Source organism: Astatotilapia calliptera, chromosome 3 (assembly GCF_964374335.1).
Source record: "Astatotilapia calliptera chromosome 3, fAstCal68.1, whole genome shotgun sequence".
Classification (NCBI taxonomy): Eukaryota; Metazoa; Chordata; class Actinopteri; order Cichliformes; family Cichlidae; genus Astatotilapia; species Astatotilapia calliptera.
The window spans coordinates 45,772,398-45,794,199 of NC_137424.1; the positions used below are offsets into that span (position 1 = coordinate 45,772,398).

The following is a 21,802-nucleotide window of genomic DNA, read 5'->3' on the forward strand; positions in this document are numbered from 1 at the left end:
AGCTGGACTGAAACACAACACAGAGGCACTAATCAGGGCAGCACAGGCACAAACTCTGAACACAAGATCCATAGAGGCTGGGGTCTGCCACATCAGGCAAGACCCCAGGGGCAGGCTGTGTAAAGATGCCCCTGAGAGAATCCAGCACATAACAGCGGGGTCCAAGATGCTAGCAGGCAGGGGGCACACATGGAACGCCATAACCAAGTGGCCAGCATAGTGTACAGAAACATCTGTGCCGAGTATGGCCTGGAAGCTCTGAGGCCAAAATGGGAGACCTCCCGTAGGGTGATCAAGAATGACCAAGCTAAGATCCTGTGGGACTTCCAGTTACAGCTGCACAAAATGGTGATGCCTAACCAACCGGACACAGGGGTGGTACATAAGTGGAAGAAGACGGCTTTAGTAATAGACGTAGTGATACCGAATGACAGCAACATCAGGAAAAAGGAACACAAGAAGATGGAGAAGTAACAAGGGCTCAGAGAAGACCTTGAGAATATGTGGAGGGTGAAAGTAACAGGGGTCCCAGAGGTAATCGGAGCGCTAGGTGCAGTGATCCCAAGCTAGGCAAGTGGCTCCAGCAGATCCCAGGAACCAACATCCAAGATCTCTGTCCAGACGAGTGCAGTCCTACGAACAGGAAAGATACTGTGCAAGACCCTCAAGCTCCCAGGCCTCTGGCAGAGGACCTGACCTTGAAAGAAGACGGCCCGCAGAGGGCGAGGAGGAAATTATATAATATAGGCAGGTAATAAATCAGAGGGAATTTGATTTTGTAACACAGTCTAATATGTCTGATTTGCTGATTACTCATTTATACAAAACTACTCAGTGAATATTTAAAGTGTGATCAGTGTTGTAAGAAATTTCTTCCTGAGACAAGTGACAATCTATTCTACTTTTTCCTGTAAATTAATTGCAGATAAACCCAGGGCCACACTGACAGCAGGAACAACAATCATACCAGTAGGGGGCAGTGTGACACTGACCTGCTCTGTGCAGAGCTCTGATGGATCGAAATATGAGTGGTTCAGACGAACCCAAACAACCTCTGAAGGTAAAATCAGAGATCAACAAAACAGAGATATCAGAGTATCTGAAGGAGGAATCTACAGCTGCAGAGGAACAAGAGGAAACCCAGTTTACTACACTGATATAAGTGATGATGTCACCATTGAGAAAACCAGTGAGTTCAGTAATTTAGTTTGAAATATACATTCACTCATGATTATCAAACATACAATGTGAAGTTTTCTGTGTTGATTTCATGTTTCTGTTTGTATCTCAACTGTTAATATGTGTGAACAGTTTCCAATAAAGTTGTTGTAAAACAACGACCCAACTGGCCTCAGATATTCAGAGGTGAGACGATCACTCTGACATGTGAGGTGCAGGAAGGAGGTGAAACCACTGAGTGGGAGTATGAATGGAGAGGACCCAGCACACCCACACAGTGGACACACAATAATGATGTGACATTCAGAGTTTCTGAGTCCAGCAGTGGAGACTACACGTGTAAGAGTCGACGCAGAGATGACTCATATTCTTCAACAGAGTGGAGTGAAGCCTTCACATTGTCAGCATCAAGTAAGTCATGTTTGTTGTGTGATCTCCATTTGACAAATGTCATAATGGTCAGCACAGGATGAATTCAATGGTCTACAAAGCATGTTACATTGTTAGTCAGACAAAGAGCTGCAGCTGATAGTAGCCTCATTGTAGACAGTTTGTCACCACTTTGTGTCACGAACTTTCAGCTGGTATAGAGACGCCAATGCTGACCTGCTGCTCCATCACCTGAGGACAAGAATGATATAAACAGGATAAATAAATAATATATTCAAACAAATAACAATTGATCTACAATTTCTATAAAAAGAATAAAAGTAATTCTGAACTATCATCTGATCAAATAAATAAACACACACAGACATACCACCAAAAATAGTGGTACTGTTTCTATGATTAACAGTCTCATAACTCTGAGTCACTGCCACTCACCTTTAGCAGGAGGCTGATTGAGATTGATCCCTTTAAACTCCCAGGTCCTAAAGACGGACCAGCTTATTAATCAATCTTCAAGTACTTTTTAAATACAGCAAAGAAAATATAAAACTTTCACAGCTTTGATCAAAACGATTGTACAATTTGTATCTCTTCAAGATCACCAAGATTTGTTGATGTTCACCATTTACATCTAGTTATTTAAACGGTTTTGATTCAGTCACATGCAGCACACAGGACTGACAGCGCACAATCTGCTTTGAGGTAGCAGCCAAGAAAGATGCAGTTTGTGTCTATGAACAGTGAACATCCGTATGTACACGATTCAGTCATTGACTTTTGTTCTTTTTCTAAACTGAACTGCAGATAAACCAAAGGCCAAACTGAGAGCTGATAACACAACTGTTCCAGTAGGGGGCAGTGTGACCCTGACCTGCTCTGTGAGCCCATCATCATCATCTGGATGGAAATACTACTGGTACAGAGATAATACCACAGTGGATGTTGTCCCCACATCAAATGGACAAATCAATGTCTCACAGGAAGGACTCTACAGGTGCAGAGGAGGAAGAGGAAACCCAGTTTACTACACAGAGGACAGCCAAGAAATTCAGATTAACACAACTGGTGAGTTTGGATTCAGCAACAATATTGAATAGATTGATGATTGAGGATTACTATGAAGGTCAAACAGCATTATATCTCATGGTAACCTCTTTGGCATTGTAAAAATGTTCTTATTGGAAATGGTTGAACATGAATAGTCATGTAAAATGTGGAGTCTAGAGAATCAGTGTCAGGAATGTGATCCAAGGAGAGGAGACTAGGTGGGATTGTCAATGTGAAACAATCATTTTCAGCAAATCTCCAAATCAACATAAATTCACAATTAGTTCTGTAACAACTCTACAAGTAAGACTGCAAGTAGTGTAGAACAGGAGTCACAACATGAAACCACAGAGCAGAGTCATGCTGACAGTTTCTGACAGGAAACAGAAAATCTCAATGTAAACATCAGCTTTTGTTTCTTTATATTAAGATTTGACTCTTTGACATATTTATATAGTAAAAGTTTGTAACGCAGATTTACTGAAGTCAACATTTAAGAGGAAATTTAAGAGACTTGTGTTTATGTGTTCATTGTGGGGAGTCAAGTCATTTAAACACAGCAGGAGTTGACTCAAAGTGGTTTCAAGTCAAGGAAAATCGATGAACTGGATTTATTATAAAATTATCTTATAAAATATCAAATATAATTAAACTTTATTATTTGTTGTCACTATCTTTGGCAGAATTTTCATCTCCTGTGTGGTTGATTGTTGGACTGGTTTGTGGAGTCTCTCTCATTATTATTCTCCTGCTCTTGTTGTATCTCTGCAGACAGTCCAAGTGTAAGAGCCTCTTCTTTTCATGCTGTATTAGAGAGTTTATTTACTACATACACTTTAATTATTCACACATATACATGTATTCTGATCTCATGACACTAAATATCAGTGGAACAATTTATACATGACAAACATGTGTAATAACATTTGTCTCTTTCACAGGTTCCTGCTTCACCAGGTTGGTAAAATACTTTTAATTATTATTTTAAACAAACATCAGTTACTTTTGAGTTTATTGTGTTTATTTCCTGTTTCAGGTGGATCCAGTCTGAGAGTCACAGTCCGGGCTCCTCCACAAATCATGGAGTCAACCAGGATGAAACTCATGAATACAACTCTCTTCATCCTGGTCAGCACTTAAACCGATCTTTATTATCATTATTAATATTGACTTTTCATTCAGTCTCCATTAACAGGAACATTTCTTAGGTTCAGTTTGTGCTCAGCAGCTTTTCAAAGAACATTTATAAAAATCCAGTTGGACAAACATCCAAATAACCAACTGACTACATGCACAAAAGATCAGAAACAAACAGGATTTTACAACCTGATTGTATCTTTAACTCGACTGAAAGAATCCACAAATGTTATTGTTTCATATCAGAACAACACAAACAGTAACACCATGATGGGTTCATGCTCTGAAAATATCTGACAGTCCTGGATTTGACTTAAACACAACTAATGAAAATCTTTCTTTGACTGATGACATTAAAATGAAACTCTGACTCTGGTTTCTTTTCATTTTCATGAAGGTGATGCTAACCTCTATGAATCCATCACACCAGTGGAAGACACTGGAACTGGTACAGTTCATATTTAGAAAAGCTCAGAGCAGCTAGAGATGCAAGAAGCTTCTGATTTAAGCAGACAAACTGCATTTGATGTGTTTACAAACATTTTTACATTTCAGGTGCAGATGAACCCAGAGACGTCACATACTCTCTTATTACACTTCAAAACTTTGGAAAGAAGAGTGAGTACACAAAACACACAGTGTAGAAAAAAGCCTGGAAAGTTTTTACAATATTTAAAATGTTTTCATTATTTTCATCAATCTGATCATCTTCACAGAGAAGCATCATAAACCAGAGCAGAGTGCTGTTTACTCTGAGGTGAAGACGGGAGCTGCAGGTACAGTCACAACAGTCTCATTCAGTGTTTGTACTTGAACGTGTCATCACATCGTTATATTGCAGGTAATTATAGGTCAACATGGAGTTTAGTTATTCACTGACCAAGCTTAGCTACTACATACGACCACTACACATCAGCAGACTGAATCTTATACACATCGAGGGCCGTTCAGAGTTTACTGTAAGTTTGTCTGCTTCATATACAGAATGATATTGTTATTGTACAGTATGGTATTGTCCATCTATATGTCCCCAATCTAAACAGTTTCTCTCATGTTTTTACTCTGTAATGTTCTTGTCATCATATCTGTGCTGAACAAATGTGTCCTGAGCTCTGACGTCTCTTTTAGAGGACAGTCTGATGTATGCTGAGGTCAAACAGCCCAAAAAAGAAAAAGCCAAGAAAAACAAAGGTGAGCAAAGTCTGCCATCATCTCCACTGAATATTGTTCATCATGTTTATCTGCTCTTACAATGTAAATCTGTTTATTTTAATATTTATATTTATGTATTCACAAGTATTCATTACTTGGATTATAAAATCTATCTTACTCTTTACATTAGTGGAGACGTCAAGTTTCCTCCTGGTTAATGATATTATTGTTTTCAATGATCTTCTCTTCATTCACAGGAAAATCAAGTCCTGCAGCTGATGCAGCAGTTTATTCTGAAGTCACATCAGGAAGCTCTCTCAGTAATTCTGCTGCCATGCAGGCTGATTTATTCTTCACATTATTAAATGTCTTCAGCTCATAATATCTTTACATGTTGGAAATCACTTTGTCTCTTTGTGCTTGTCTTACAGGTCAGTGAGGAGAGCTGTAGCAGCAAAGCCAAGAAGAAGCTTTTTATGAAGCCACTCTTGCTCCTCTGCTGCCCAAATATCAGACATGCTCAGCTTTATGTGCAGTTACAATATTACATCATAATATCATATAATTCAGTATAAACCAAATGGAGGTGTATTCATATTCAATAATCATGCTCTTTATCTTCGGTTACTTTTATAAAAAAATTGTAATAAACCTTGACTGTATCTAACATGTTCCAACAGCAGTGAGAAATATGTGATGTTTAGTATCTGACAGCACAATTTACAGTCAGTGTTTGCAGTGTAAATACTGATATGGGCACCAACAAATACTTTAACTGTGTTTGTTTACATTATATAAATACGAATTATATCATAGGCAGTGAATACATTTGAATGTATTTCATGTATATTTTTGTGTTTCTGATCATTTTTTGCATCTTTTAGTTAAAAGGTAGAAATAAAATCTTTTTACATTTGAACATTTTATATTTATTTTTGATTTTTGTTTCCTGTATGAAATTATCCACAAACTAATCAGATCATCTCTCTATGTGCTGATAGTTAAATGAAAAGATAACTTGTACATGGGCTAAATCTCATATGACAGATTGCATGGAGACAGAACATCACAGAGAATTAAAGCTCTGCATCAATCACTGTCAGCACGACTCAGAGAAGTAGCAGTATTATAATTCATTAATACGACACAAACATCAGAGCTAAAAATCCAGACAGGTTCAACCAAGAACAAGACAGCAACAAAACATCTGTCTGACCCTGCAGAGTCTGATTGTTTAGTCACAGTGAGGAGGAGGCACAGGTCAGTCAGGTGTAAACTTAACCAGCTGGGTTGAGCCTGGTTGGCATTTTTCTGCAAAATCAGCATGACGGTGATAAACAGTGCTGATCATATCCTGTAATACAGGGTGACCATAATTTGATTTCCAAAAAAGAGGACACTTGTGCCAGTCATGAAGAACCTTTATAATACTGTTTACATGAAGAAAACATATTTAAACAATAACATCTCTGTGCAGTTAATGAATGGTGAAATAAAAAATGTCATATAGTCTTTTACAAGTCAACAAGTGGTCACCGTACTCTAATAGCTCAGCTGTGCTGTAGATGGGTTTCCCTCTTCACTATCAATCATGTCTTTGTCCTATAAAGTGGGAGAGCAACTACAACTACACTGGTGACTTTTCATTTTGTCCTGTTACCATTTGTAACTAATTTGTTGACTTTATGTCATTTTAGTTTCTAATAAAATGTCATGCAGTCCTGTGTTCCCTGATTTAATTAAATCTGTGAATTAGGATGCAGAAGCAGAGAGTTTAGAGGTTTTATTGCAGGGTTAATAAATGGTGGTGTGAGAGAAATTCTGCACAGACTCTGAGTCTGAAAGACGAACAGTGTTTGGCGTCTGCTGTTACCATCACAGCTGTGTAGGTGGCAGTAATACAACTTTATGCTGGTTCTCAGCTACTAATGAAAAAGAAGTGAGCTTCTTACAGCTCTTCATAACTTACTGTTATTACTGTATTTTTATTTTATCTGATCAGCAATAATTCAGGTCGTTAAAGTGTTTGAAATGTTATTAGTGTTATTGCTCATTATTATTACTGTGATTAGTGTAATGGCTTTAGGACCCAGGGGATCAAACAGAGGGTATAAAAAAGGAAGTAGCAGCAGGTGCTCTTCTTCTTCTTCTCTCCTTTGTTCTGGTGTGAGGCTGTGGACTGTGGTGTTTTTGGGATGCTGCAAAGTTTTGGAGTGTGAACAGAGTGTGCTGAGGAGATCGTGTCACCATATAAGTGAGCATACTGCCCTTTAGCAGAGATTCAAGGTATAGACTGAATGTTTTTAATTTATCTTTCTTTAAGCCTTTAAAATAGATTAATTTAAATTAATCTTTAAATTACCAGTTAAAATATTATCCTACAGGATCGAGGCCTCAGTGCTCCTGTGTTTTTGATTATTATATTAGTGTATTTTTGTTTATTTGATCAGCAATAATTCAGTTTATTATGTGTTTGAAATAAATTGAATGACTGAATCACAGCTGAAAGTGTTTTTTGTTCTTGTTGTTTTATGCATTTACTCTGAGTGTGTGATTATTGTGCTGCTGTTACAGTCTTTCTGTTTTACTTCTCAGCACTGCCATCATGTGTCTGAATACACAGCGTACAGTCAAACTCAACAACCTCAGTTAAAGATTTGATAACATTTAAAGCTGTTGAGCACCAGTGCAGGTTATGTGACCTGTGTTTGTGTTTTTGAATAAATCTCTTGAAGTTTTTGCAAATTAAAAATGTTGTATATTTCTGATGGATGTAAAACTTTTAAAACACTGAAAGAAAATTCAAATAAATTCAGATCTGCAAAGAAATGCATTGATTATGTTTTATTCAAGAATCAATATCAAACAGTATCACAAGATCAAACTGCAAAGAATAACGTCTTTACTCTTCTGAGCAGCTTACATGTGTGTGAAAGACTGTTGGTGGTCACCATCTTTTCTGCCACAGGCTTATTTTTATCCACTGACAGGCCTCATGGTTTCTGGTTGGGTCACCATGAACAGAGGAAATGCAGCCTGTGGTTTCAGCCTCAAGTCTTCGGTGTAGCTGATGTTTAGTTTTATGTTATCAGCTCACAGCAAAGAGTTAACAAGGAGCACAGACAAAGAGCACAGTATGAATTTCACTTTGACCTCTGTGTGCATGACACATGTTTACATGATGTGCCTGTACTGGAATAACAGTACTGATCATCAAATATTCAGTTATCTTTATAAAATAGTGCCTCTTCTTCATCATTTTTCATTAATCAATGTAATAAATCCGTAAATCAAACAATCATTTGCACCAAAGTTAATTTATTCAAAGCTAATAATTGAAAACAAAATGAAATTTCTTCATATTTTTGTTCATTTTTTGCACTTTAAGAAAAGTTTTTTCTTTAACGTGTGAATATTTCTGTAACTGTTGGTGACCTCATAGCTGCAGGCTTATCTGCACCATCTCTGCACTTAAACATTACAGTGACTTCATTATTTCCATCAGCCTGCAGAACTAAAATGAGGAAGAACAATTGAAGCTAAATATGAGCTGCCTTCCAGATCACATGCTTTAGCTCTGACAGCACAGACAGATGATGAGGAGACTGTGAGACGTTAAACAGGCAGAATACAGAGCTCAGAGTTTTCAAAGTTTACTTTCTGGTTTGTTGTCTTTCACACTCCTTAAAACGTGAGAGAATGTTTACTGATCTTCATTTTACTATAAATAACACCTCGGTGTGTAAATTGCCTTGATTGCTAATTTACTGTTAATAGTTCATATTTATTATTATTATCTGAAAAAGAAAACCATAAGAATCTAAAATCTAAAACAAGATGCTAAAACAGGGCCAACTTTCTCTAAATGTAATCACACAGAGCTCAGATGAGTAGAGAGTGAACAGGCAGGTGTGTGTTTGCACAACTGAAGGTTTGCAGGTTGAACACTGGAGAAGATCAGAGACAGAAGAAGACTGGATTAAGTGGATAAACTACAAGGGTGATTCTCTGCAGTCAGGCTAGTTTCCTCAGTGTGCTGTAACTCAGTGAGTGGATGAACAGTCGGTCCTTTTATGTGCAGCTATTTGAGGATGGAGAACAAATGTGCCAACCTGAGCTGACTGGAGCAGGTGAGGAAGATGACTAACACATCCCACTGACAAGGAAGAGCTGTGGAGCTGTGACAGACTGTGGCAACATCAATGAAAAAAGGCAGAAATCGAATAATTATTTTATTACAGTCCTGATATCAGACCTCTGTTTATTTGTTTATTAGAAGCTCAGATATTAACCCTCTAAAGCCTGAATCATAAATAAAATGAAAACTTTTTAAAAGCTGGTGTGTTTATTTGAACCTTCTAAAAAATAAATATTTTTCACATGAGGTGGAAAAAATCTTTTTTAGCTGCATCTGGCATTTTTTGTACAATTTGTTGCTCAGTTTATCTTCAAATAAAAACATTAAAGTTTCTTTTTAACACATTAAACTTTGAGTTTCCTTTCACAATGTTCACAAATCTTTTAGAAAACTGGTAAAAATATCTTTGAGGAATCGTTGAAGGCTCGTTGACTGATGTCAGCCATGTTGGATGTCTCAGCTGAGGGCTCTGCATGAGTTGCTGATCCCCGCTGGTTAATCTGTGCACTGTATGTGTGTCTGTAGACATCAGGTTCTTTAACGTGAGCAGAAAAAGCCAAGCAACAAACTTTGTTAAAGAGGATGAAAAGAAACTTGATGAATGTTGGTCGGATATTCTTCTGTCAGAGGAGACAAAGATAAATTTGTTCACATTCAGTCAGACAGATCAGTGAGTCTGTAGTTGTGATACTGAAGGGTGGAGGCAGGACACGACAACAAAGATAAAACTATGACCTGCAAAGTGTGTCAGTAACTAAGCAACAGAGCACCTTTGTATATCACAGAGAAAGGTAGGAACACTAAACAGGAAAGAAACTTAAATGTTTGCAGTGGACAGGAAATGTGAACACATCACACAACTGCTGTGGTCAAAGCTACAGGAGCTGTTTGAGGTTGGTGTAAAAGGAAGGAAGCACAGAGAGGTGATAGAAGGAGGAGCTGAATATAAACTCTGGTCTTATCTACATGAAGTGCAGCTTCTCTTTATCAAGGCAAAGTCGAAACCTTTGAGATTAGATGCAGATCAGCGTGCAGGGCTGGACGTGAGGATGGGGCACTCTTTGCTCTGTTTGCTGGGGTTATTCTGTGAGTACAATACACACCTTTACTGTTTGAATGGCAGTGATGAAGGAAAATGTTTCTCACTGGTGACAATTACAGTGTATCACTGCTTTAACCTGTTTACCTGACAGCTTCAACACAGCAGACTAGATGTTTCCAGCTGGTTTCACAGCTAATAGAAACACATATATTTGGTGATGAGTAATAACTGTGCCATGTGAAGATTTAAAAAAACAAACTCAGTTTATATATTTATTGTGATTTTGTCAGTTGTATAATGTCTGATGATGTTTCATTCATTATTTTAGTGCTCGGTACAGTCAGACATGGAAACACTGAAGGTGAGAAACTGTTTTTTTCTTCTTGTGTTGCTCTAAATGACGTCCTCTGTGTTATATTTTGTATCATAAACCAAACATTTCATTGATTTATTGGTTAAAATGTTAATATAACCATGTTAAGTGTGTGAGCACTCAAGCACACACCCACGATACAAACTGTACATTTACTGAAGAGCTGTGGCTTCATACATGTAGATTTTCTTCTCATGTTTATCTGATCTGAAAATATCAACAGTGTGTGTAGTGCAGATTATCTCACTGAGTTTTGCTGTTCTTCACATCACACTGACCTGTGATGTGAAGAACTCTGCTGACTTTGAATATGACTGGTTCAGAGAACCCAGTTTTTACTCTAACCAGAAGTTCGAAGTAGCTGGTGAATCAAAGGGAGAACTTGTGACCTCTAAAGGCGGCATCTACGCCTGCAGAGGACGTATAAAAGGGACAAATTTACTCACAGTAGAAAGTGATCCAGTCATCATTCAGGAAACTGGTGAGTTTAAAATGTCATAAGAAATAAAACAACATGGATTCCCCAAAGTTTGGAGATCAGAGGGGGATAATATTATGACAAAAACTTATGTTACAAAGTGTTTTACGGCCCCAACCTGCCAAGTTATTTCTGAATATATAAAGTGTTATAAAGTTAAAAAATAATAAACAATAATGGGGTTATAATATTTGATAATACTGTTTTTATTTTTAATGATAATATGTTAATCAGTCAGAAATTAAATGTGTGGCTCAGTCGTTCATAAACGTGTTTTGTGATTTGGCCCCTGATGCTCCAGTTGTCACGGTTCAGCATTTTGAGTCTCGTGTGTTTTGGTATTTTATAATATGTTTTATGTTCTGAGTCCTTTGCTGTTTTGATTATTGCAGTTATTATTATTATTACCCCAGGATCAGTTATGGCTGTTACGGTTTTAGTTCTTAGGTTTTGTTTTATGTGTTCATGTTGTGTTTACTCTGTGCATTTCTGTCCCACATTTCAGGTCTCTATGTTCTGTTCCTGTTTTATTTTGAAGGTCTGCGTCTCATGTCAGTGTTTCTAGTTTTGTTTCCCTTGTCTCGTCCTGCCTAATAGACCCTGTGCACGAGAAAATGATAACTTCCTGGTTTGAGACAGGATCTGGGGTTGTACATTTCTGGTAGCTTTACTTTGCGGTCAATCGCTACTGTGAAGACATACTCCAAAATCATGTCCAAAACACAAAAACTGAAAGATCACGTTAAGTTACAAAGAGCAGAAGGTGGGAACACTCACCACTGTGTGTCATAAAAAATCTAATGATCAATTTTGACGTTTAAGCGTTTAGATCAATCAGTTGTTTACATCACTCAACACAAGCAGAACTGCATCACTGCAGCAGAAGACACATCGTCCACATTCAGAAGCACATCTCTGTATAGTGACTGGTCTCATGATTTAAACAGGCAAATGTTCAGCATTCAAACTACAGGTGAAGAATAGTCAAACAAGATGTTTCCCTGTTATGTCGATATCAGCTAGTCAAGTACACACCTACACAGCATGTTAACAAACCGTGAAAAAAGCCACACAAAAAATGAATGATTGCTGGTAACGGTTTCTATACATTAGTATTTATGAAGGGTATGTTGTGACTTACCTTCAAAATTACAGTGGTCCCTCGCTATGACACGTTTTACCTTTCAACTCGCTGTTTAGCAGATTTGTTAGTGCAAGTTTGCACGTTTTTTTTTTTACATCACATTGTGTCCTGCGTCCTGATCGCTGCAGACGATCTCCTCTGTGCCGTCTCTGCTGCACAGTACACAATCGCTGCATCGATGGCTAGCACTGTGACTCTGAAGTGCAGTCACACTGCTTTTTCCCCAACAAACACAACAATGTCGACGAAACGTTTACCACCATCAAAAAAATAAAATTGGCTACTTGATTTCACCTATCGCTGGTTATTTTTAGAACATAACACCCGCGATAAACGAGGGACCGCTGTTTACAAATACTGAGAAATATAGAATTTAAATCCTTTCTCTGTTCTGCTCTGAGGCGCGGGGGAAAAATATCGACAGGTCTATGAACAGCATCTACATACATATTCCGTAAATGCCCAAGACATCTCGAGAAATGTAAATCTCACCTCGATTCATCAATTTGGTTGACTTGTTTTGGAAAAAGCGGCAGTAAACAAGGAGCGAATATAACACCGGAAACGAAGCGCCCTACAGGAGTTTCCCCACCGGAAGTAGCATATGCTAATGTGCACATAGTCTATTACTCCCAGCTGTGCTCTCCTTCTGTGTCTCATTCCCTTCATTATACTGCAGCTCTGTTACCATGTTGAGACAGAAATCAGAGAAAATTTGAAATGTCTTAAACTGAGAGGAAAGAAAAAAACAATATAAAGAAAATATTTGTGTAGATTTTGTTTTGTTGGAATTTGAGTCACTTGAAGAAATCTTTTAAAATTTAGGATATTTTACATTTACATTGTATCAGGTGTATATTTTCTTACCTGCTTTTTCATACCAGCATATAGACCCAGGGCCATATCCATTTACCCAGAGTCACTAACTGAAAATCTTCAGATCTGTTTTAGGTATGATTGATTGTTTTTATGCAATTTTAATGAATCATCTGCATATTTATATAATTTTCCTCCTTTTTCATAACATCAGATAAACCCAGGGCCACACTGACAGCAGGAACAACAATCATACCAGTAGGGGGCAGTGTGACACTGACCTGCTCTGTGCAGAGCTCTGATGGATGGAAATATGAGTGGTTCAGACGAACCCAAACAACCTCTGAAGGTAAAATCAGAGATCAACAAAACAGAGATATCAGAGTATCTCAAGGAGGAATCTACCGCTGCAGAGGAACAAGAGGAAACCCAGTTTACTACACTGATAGAAGTGATGATGTCACCATTGAGATAACCTGTGAGTTCAGTCATTTAGTTTGAAATATACATTCACTCATGATTATCAAACATACAATGTTAAGTTTTCTGTGTTGATTTCATGTTTCTGTTTGTATCTCAACTGTTAATATGTGTAAACAGTTTCCAATAAAGTTGTTGTAAAACAACAACCCAACTGGCCTCAGATATTCAGAGGTGAGATGACACACAATAATGATGTGACATTCAGAGTTTCTGAGTCCAGCAGTGGAGACTACATGTGTAAGAGTCGACGCAGAGATGACTCATATTCTTCAACAGAGTGGAGTGAAGCCTTCACATTGTCAGCATCAAGTAAGTCATGTTTGTTGTGTGATCTCCATTTGACAAATGTCATAATGGTCAGCACAGGATGGATTCAATGGTCTACAAAGCATGTTACATTGTTGGTCAGACAAAGAGCTGCAGCTGATAGTAGCCTCATTGTAGACAGTTTGTCACCACTTTGTGTCACGAACTTTCAGCTGGTATAGAGACGCCAATGCTGACCTGCTGCTCCATCACCTGAGGACAATACTGACAGAAATAAACAGAGATAATAATAATAATAATAATAATAATAATAATAATAATAATAATAATAATAATAATAATAATAATAGTAGTAGTAGTTTACAACAAATAACAATAAATCTACAGTTTGTATTTTTTTTTAAGTCATTCTGGCCTGTCCTCTCATAAAACACTGCCATTTGTTAAAATAACACACACACATGACTGTGTTTAATACAAAAAGCAATGATGACCAATTAGATTTAGAGCTCAATTGAAAACATTTATGGTTGGAGCCACACCAGCTTCACTCCAAAAAAGACACCAGAGCAAAGCAGCAGATGGAGGAGAATCGAGGGAGGGAAGTTAAAAATATAACATAAACATAAAAATATTGTTACTGTTACTATGACTACCATAATCTCCACCACTAGTCACCTCCAGCAGGAGGATACTGAGATTGAGCCCTTTAAAGTCACTCACAGAACCTGAAGATGGTCCAGTTCAGTGTGTGTGTGTGTGTGAATGTAGAATCACATAAGTGATGGATATGTTTGATTTACTGATATTATTAATGATGTGATTTTTGATATTTGATGTTAGTTACTGTCTCTGACTGTATCAGTGAAGACCTCCCTGCTTTATCACTGTAACCAGTAGCATTTATTCATAATGTGTGTTCAAATATTCAGAAATAGTATAAAATACAGAGTATCTTTAATTAATTTTGTTATGGAAACTTTTTTCATGCTGTGAAATTTGAAACTTTAACCAGGACTGCTGTATTTTACTTGTTACTTTGCTCACAAATGCTGTAATCAATCATTACTACATGTATGTGTTTTAATGTATAATAACAGCAACAGCAGATAAAAATATAGTTTTAAAAAGGAAAAGAAACATTTAAACCTTCACAAAAGGTGACTTCTTTCTATTATACAGTATAAAACAAACACCAAACATTTCCCTCTTAACACATCATTGTGTTTCCTTCAGCAGTGAACTCCATTAGTTTACATTCAGTGTAACTTCTTCAGGCCAGAAAATGGACAAATAGTTTTACTATCCTTACTTTGTGATGTAAGAGTTACTGCAGCTCTGGCATCATGTTGACATAGACACAATTCAGCAACAGAAAATCAAACGGTCTTAAAGTGCAGAGAAAAAAGTTTGTTCTTTCATCTGGGGAGTTTTTAAAGTTTAAATGTATTTTCTTGTATTTTTAGTCAAGAGGATGAAAAATGTACATGTTTCCTTTTTCATAACATCAGATAAACCCAGGGCCACACTGACAGCAGGAACAACAATCATACCAGTAGGGGGCAGTGTGACACTGACCTGCTCTGTGCAGAGCTCTGATGGATGGAAATATGAGTGGTTCAGACGAACCCAAACAACCTCTGAAGGTAAAATCAGAGATCAACAAAACAGAGATATCAGAGTATCTCAAGGAGGAATCTACAGCTGCAGAGGAACAAGAGGAAACCCAGTTTACTACACTTATATAAGTGATGATGTCACCATTGAGATAACCTGTGAGTTCAGTCATTTAGTTTGAAATATACATTCACTCATGATTATCAAAACTACAATGTGAAGTTTTCTGTGTTGATTTCATGTTTCTGTTTGTATCTCAACTGTTAATATGTGTAAACAGTTTCCAATAAAGTTGTTGTAAAACAACAACCCAACTGGCCTCAGATATTCAGAGGTGAGACGATCACTCTGACATGTGAGGTGCAGGAAGGAGGTGAAACCACTGAGTGGTGGTATGAATGGAGAGGACCCAGGACACCCACACAGTGGACACACAATAATGATGTGACATTCAGAGTGTCTGAGTCCAGCAGTGGAGACTACATGTGTAAGAGTCGACGCAGAGATGACTCATATTCTTCAACAGAGTGGAGTGAAGCCTTCACATTGTCAGCATCAAGTAAGTCGTGTTTGTTGTGTGATCTCCATTTGACAAATGTCATAATGGTCAGCACAGGATGAATTCAATGGTCTACAAAGCATGTTACATTGTTAGTCAGACAAAGAGCTGCAGCTGATAGTAGCCTCATTGTAGACAGTTTGTCACCACTTTGTGTCACGAACTTTCAGCTGGTATAGAGACGCCAATGCTGACCTGCTGCTCCATCACCTGAGGACAATAATGATATAAACAGGATAAATAAATAATATATTCAAACAAATAACAATTGATCTACAATTTCTATAAAAAGAATAAAAGTAATTCTGAACTATCATCTGATCAAATAAATAAACACACACAGACATACCACCAAAAATAGTGGTACTGTTTCTATGATTAACAGTCTCATAACTCTGAGTCACTGCCACTCACCTTTAGCAGGAGGCTGATTGAGATTGATCCCTTTAAACTCCCAGGTCCTAAAGACGGACCAGCTTATTAATCAATCTTCAAGTACTTTTTAAATACAGCAAAGAAAATATAAAACTTTCACAGCTTTGATCAAAACGATTGTACAATTTGTATCTCTTCAAGATCACCAAGATTTGTTGATGTTCACCATTTACATCTAGTTATTTAAACGGTTTTGATTCAGTCACATGCAGCACACAGGACTGACAGCGCACAATCTGCTTTGAGGTAGCAGCCAAGAAAGATGTAGTTTGTGTCTATGAACAGTGAACATCCGTATGTACACGATTCAGTCATTGACTTTTGTTCTTTTTCTAAACTGAACTGCAGATAAACCAAAGGCCAAACTGAGAGCTGATAACACAGCTGTTCCAGTAGGGGGCAGTGTGACCCTGACCTGCTCTGTGAACCCATCATCATCATCTGGATGGAAATACTACTGGTACAGAGATAATACCACAGTGGATGTTGTCCCCACATCAAATGGACAAATCAATGTCTCACAGGAAGGACTCTACAGGTGCAGAGGAGGAAGAGGAAACCCAGTTTACTACACAGAGGACAGCCAAGAAATTCAGATTAACACAACTGGTGAGTTTGGATTCAGCAACAATATTGAATAGATTGATGATTGAGGATTACTATGAAGGTCAAACAGCATTATATCTCATGGTAACCTCTTTGGCATTGTAATAATGTTCTTATTGGAAATGGTTGAATATGAGTAGTCATGTAAAATGTGGAGTCTAGAGAATCAGTGTCAGGAATGTGATCCAAGGAGGGGAGACTAGGTGGGATTGTGAATGTGAAACAATCATTTTCAGCAAATCTCCAAATCAACATAAATTCACAATTAGTTCTGTAGCAACTCTACAAGTAAGACTGCAAGTAGTGTAGAACAGGAGTCACAACATCAAACCAAAGAGCAGAGTCATGCTGACAGTTTCTGACAGGAAACAGAAAATCTCAATGTAAACATCAGTTTTTGTTTCTTTATATTAAGATTTCAGATCCAAAATCTGACATTTTCTAGTTTCAGGTTTTGGATGTGAAAGAAGTTCATTTATCGTTCCGTTCATCATCGGACTTGTTAGTGGAATTATTGTCGTGCTGCTGCTGATGTGTTGCTATAAACAGATAAAGGGTGAGAGACTTTCTGTTTGAAAATTTACAAGAAAATTATTTTTTTAATGCTGTGACACTTTTAAACAAACTGATGTAATAATCTTTGTGCTTTTTACAGAACCCTGTTGTAACAGGTTGGTGCAGCAGTTTAGTTTCATTTATATAACTTTAAATGAAGCTAACTTTGAATTATTCCTCATTAAACTTACATTTTTTTGTTTCAGTCTCACTCAGTCTCAGAGCACCAATCAAAGCTCTGCTTCACAACAAACATCCAACCAGAATGAAACTCAGGTTTACTCCTCTCTTCTTCATGGTGAGACCAGAAATTATTACTTTTCTCTTTAATCCAGTTTTCAACACTCAGTTTTCCAGCAAACAGTGACAAAAACAAAAAGAAATAATATTTTTCTTCCTTCTTTCTTATTTTCAATGACTTGTAGGTGATCTTTCAGTCTATGAATCAATCAGAGGCTCTGGAAACACTGGAAGTGGTACAAACAGTATAAACTTTGATAATAGCAGAGCTGTAAGAAATGTAAATATTTATTCTGACTGATCAAACTTCATTATTTCAGCAGATGAATACAACAACGTCACATCTGGATTTCAGCTTGAAGGTCTTGATAAAAGGAGTGAGTACAAGAAACATGAAATGTAATAATTGGTCGAATGTTTTTGTAACTTGTGTCATTTTAGAGGAAGACAGTCTCCATGTTATTAAACACAATAATCCATCATCACAACAGGCAGACATGATGGCACAGAGGAGAGCTCTGACTACAATAATGTGAATCCTGAATCAGCCTCAGGTGCAAATGTGAACTCTACAGACACTGAGTCATTAGTAATCAGATTACATGTGCAGTTAAATGTGTGACATCATTGCTAAAGTTTGTGGAGCTGATGAGCTGAATCACTTTTTATACGATTGGCTTTAGTTGTGTTCTGCTGCTGTTGTGATGTCTGAATAAAATAGATGAGATCAGTTCTGTGTGATTAAAGCATGAACGTGTCAGAAAGCATCATCACATCTTTGGCAACATTATTTCTTTGTTTTTCACTTTCAAACTCGTATTTGTTCTGATTTTGTTTCAGGTCCATAAAAAGATTATTTCAACAAAACTCAAGACTCACGAACAACGTCAACAACGTCAGTGTAAGCAATGACATGCTCTTGGTTTAATATCAACACTGGAAGACTGATTATATGGTTCATCTTTGTATTCAAATCCTATTGTGTTTATTTCTGTTGTAATAAGTGGAGGGTGGATGGTGTGGGACATTGTTTCCATCAAGACACAATTTCATGATTTGGTTCTGTGAGTTTGTTTCAGTCTCTTTGTTTTATTTCTATAAGATGTTCACTCACTTCCTGCTGAATTTTACATGTTATCTTTAAAGTGTAAGAATAGATTATTTTAGTATTAGGGATTTAGTTGTATTAACCATAGTAAAGCATTATATCCGTTATTCATTTAAGTAGGCCATAGGTCAAGCTGCTAAACACTCACACATAGAGCAGACACACAGAATTGGGAGAATAAGTCAGAGGTGTATGTGAGAAGCAGAGGCGACAGAAAGGAGAACACAGTGTGCGAAGAAATGGGCAGCAAGGACACGAGAAAGGGAGACAGCAGATAGAGAGACATTAGCAGGCGCCTAGTTTTGAGAAGACAAAGGTTGTTGACCTCTGTGTGCTGTTGGGACTGCCCCAGCAGATTTTGATGATTGATGCTGAACTGTGAAAATCCCCATGTACATGTAATAAAATTAGTTGATCATTTGTTCTGAGAAAAAACAGGAATGAAATATTACACTGTCTTATGATGCATTATAGTGCTGATTTATAAGAAATGCTGTTTGCAGAGAATCATAGCCTTATTTGTCTGATTAGAAAGAACAAAACATACTGCACAGGAAGCCAAGGTCATAACTTACACTTACTGAGAGAGAGAAAAAATGTAAATGCTTAGTTTAGAGGGAGGCTGAAGCTACAAGAGTGTGAGAAACGGTCAGACACTTCGAGATTTTGCCAGACACCCTCCTGTCCACATCTCCGTCTGGCCGTTTGTAATGCTCAAAGTGTTGTATGGAATAAAGAGAATTGTATCGATTAAAGAGATTGTTGATTGAGCATTTATACACCGAGTGTTGTTCTTCCTTCAGCGCAAAGATCAAAGAATTGGGGAATTTAACAAAAGCTTGCTGTATGGAGATGTTTATTGCCTATTTTTCATATAAGTAACAATAAATAATAAGAATTATGTTAATATACATGTTTCCAAATTGTGATGCACAAAAACTTATTGTCAATGTTCAGATTTTACAATGTTATTCATGTCATCACTGAGGCCATGACAGAGAACATTTTGTGTGTGATCAAATTGTTTTCTGTAGGTGATGTTTGTGTCTTTTATGCTGTTTACAGTTTGATGTGTGTAAAATAATTGTGGTGCTTTTAAAAATAATCAAATAATATCACAACAAAACGACTTTGTTCTTCTGAGTGACCCGTAATGCTTATATGTGGATAAAAATGTCTTTTCTAACTGTCTGCTATATCCTATTTATTAATCTAAAAGTGTCAGAAATCATACTGTAAGTGACAGCTTTTGCCCTTTTTTCCCCAGAAAATCCTCAGCTTTCAATACCTGGCAGTCGTTATACTTTATTGTATTCGTATGACAGTGGAACAGCAGTGGGGAAAAAACAGACTCTGTTTTTTCAGATTTATAGTTAAGTGGAAACAGATTTAACATAAATGAAATGTAATACAACATCAACTTTAAATATGAAAAATACTAATGCAAAAAAGTATTTGAGCCTAGCCCACTCAATTTTTTGTATATCCTTCTTTTTATATTGCAAATCTCTCTCTATTGTGGAGAGCCAAGTGCTCCACGTGTCATCATTACCTACCTGTGATTGGACCGTGCATTCTAATGATGCACCGTAAAGTTTCGTAATGTTTTTCTTCTCATCTTTCAGTAACCGTTTCTCTCTAGCCCAACTGGTCGAGAGATACAGTAGTGCGAGTCACCCTGGTAAAACCAGCCGGAGTTGACTTTTCTGTGTTAAGACAGCGATAGCGTGTGATCTAGGGTAACCAGCCGTCCTCTTTTCCCCGGACATGTCCTCTTTTCACGTTCTGTCCGAGGGGATTTTCGAGACTGATGAAAATGTCCGGGTTTTTCTATAGGCCTGCAGGTGTGACATCACACATATGGGTCATATGTGTGATGTCACACGCCGAGCTGCTGCTTTGTGAGTGGTTGTTCTGCCTCACAGATGGAACAGATGATCTTTAAAAGATGCCAAAGCGCAAGTGCAGCTTTTCAGACGAACTGCAAAAGAAATTTCCCTCGTACCATCGCGGTACTGGTAATTTTTCTTATACAGACAAGGCCTTCTTTCTGTACCATTTTTTAATTCCAGAGGTTTTTAAGTTATTTTTTGTTTTGTACTTCTTGCCTAAAAGCCTATATCACATTTTTTATTTCACCATTCATTAATCGCACAGAGAAGGCATCGTTTAAATATGTTAAAATTTTCTTTAAACAAACAGTATTAAGAAAATTCTTCATGACTGGGCGAAGTGTTATCATTTTTGGAAATCAAACTATGCTTACAGTATTGTGATTGTACCGTAATACACCAAATATCCCTGTAAATCTCAGCTTCTTTTCTTTTCTAAACCACAATCTCCGCTGGTGGGCCCATGGTAAATAAGGGTAAGTGTCAGTGTGGACATACCGATATAGTTCCTCTCCCATATTTCTCATGTCAGACTCTGAACACAGCTTCCAAGTACAATCACTGGACTGTGTTTACAGCTGGTGGCCAATAGAGGGAGACATAATCCATTTATAATTTATTGTATCTGTCATAGTCTCCCAGTCCTCCTGGTCAACCAACACGTTCTTTTTCTTTACGAGTGTAATGAACTCGATACTTTACTTTCTGTTTCTTTCCTGTACGCACTGCTGCAGTTTCATCTAAGAAGCAACCTGGCTGTCTTAAAGGTCATGAACATTCATTCAGAATTAGCAACACTGATGATGGTAATTATTAAAAAGTATTGGTACTGGTATCAGTATCAGCGATATAGGCCTGGTATTTACTTGGTATTAGATTGATACCAAATCTTGCAGTATTGCACATGACTAATAAGTAGTGATATTAAAGTCATTAAACTGATATAATTTCAGCACCATGGACAGCACACAAGGTTTTCACTGCATGAGCTGTGCTCTCTAACACGTGACTGTTTGTAGTGGTGGACAAATTTAGCTGCATGCACACATAGCGCTCTCTGTGATAGGTTAATAATTTTAATTTAAAAATATATGTATATTGATTATTGGCTGAAAGGGATTAAAATTTTTAATATTGTGACACA

At 37.3% G+C, this 21,802-nt stretch overlaps 1 protein-coding gene and 1 long non-coding RNA gene across 2 annotated transcripts; both read left to right on the forward strand.

Moving 5' to 3' along the window:
- The first annotated feature begins 345 nt into the window (after nucleotides 1–345).
- Nucleotides 346–20,467, forward strand: LOC113013632 (Fc receptor-like protein 5). Its single transcript, XM_080295374.1, has 12 exons — nucleotides 346–470; nucleotides 882–1,189; nucleotides 1,312–1,590; nucleotides 13,111–13,374; nucleotides 13,497–13,697; nucleotides 15,158–15,421; nucleotides 15,544–15,822; nucleotides 15,993–15,995; nucleotides 16,606–16,866; nucleotides 17,315–17,396; nucleotides 19,663–19,680; nucleotides 20,392–20,467. The coding sequence occupies exons 1-12, from the start codon at nucleotides 346–348 to the stop codon at nucleotides 20,465–20,467; spliced, it is 2,160 nt and encodes a 719-aa protein (XP_080151500.1).
- LOC113017888 (uncharacterized) lies at nucleotides 3,801–7,734 on the forward strand. Its single transcript, XR_013906105.1, has 4 exons — nucleotides 3,801–4,201; nucleotides 4,309–4,371; nucleotides 4,470–4,944; nucleotides 5,163–7,734. It is a non-coding gene; the product is annotated as an uncharacterized LOC113017888 (long non-coding RNA).
- Nucleotides 20,468–21,802: the final 1,335 nt, after the last annotated feature.

Coding starts and splice junctions, on each gene's coding strand:
- LOC113013632 (XM_080295374.1), top strand. CDS start 346: ATGGTGATGCCTAACCAACCGGACACAGGGGTGGTACATAAGTGGAAG. Junction 13,698..15,157: donor GTCAGCATCAAGTAAGTCAT/GTTTGTTGTGTG, acceptor TCATAACATCAG/ATAAACCCAGGGCCACACTG. Junction 16,867..17,314: donor AATTCAGATTAACACAACTG/GTGAGTTTGGAT, acceptor TTCTAGTTTCAG/GTTTTGGATGTGAAAGAAGT.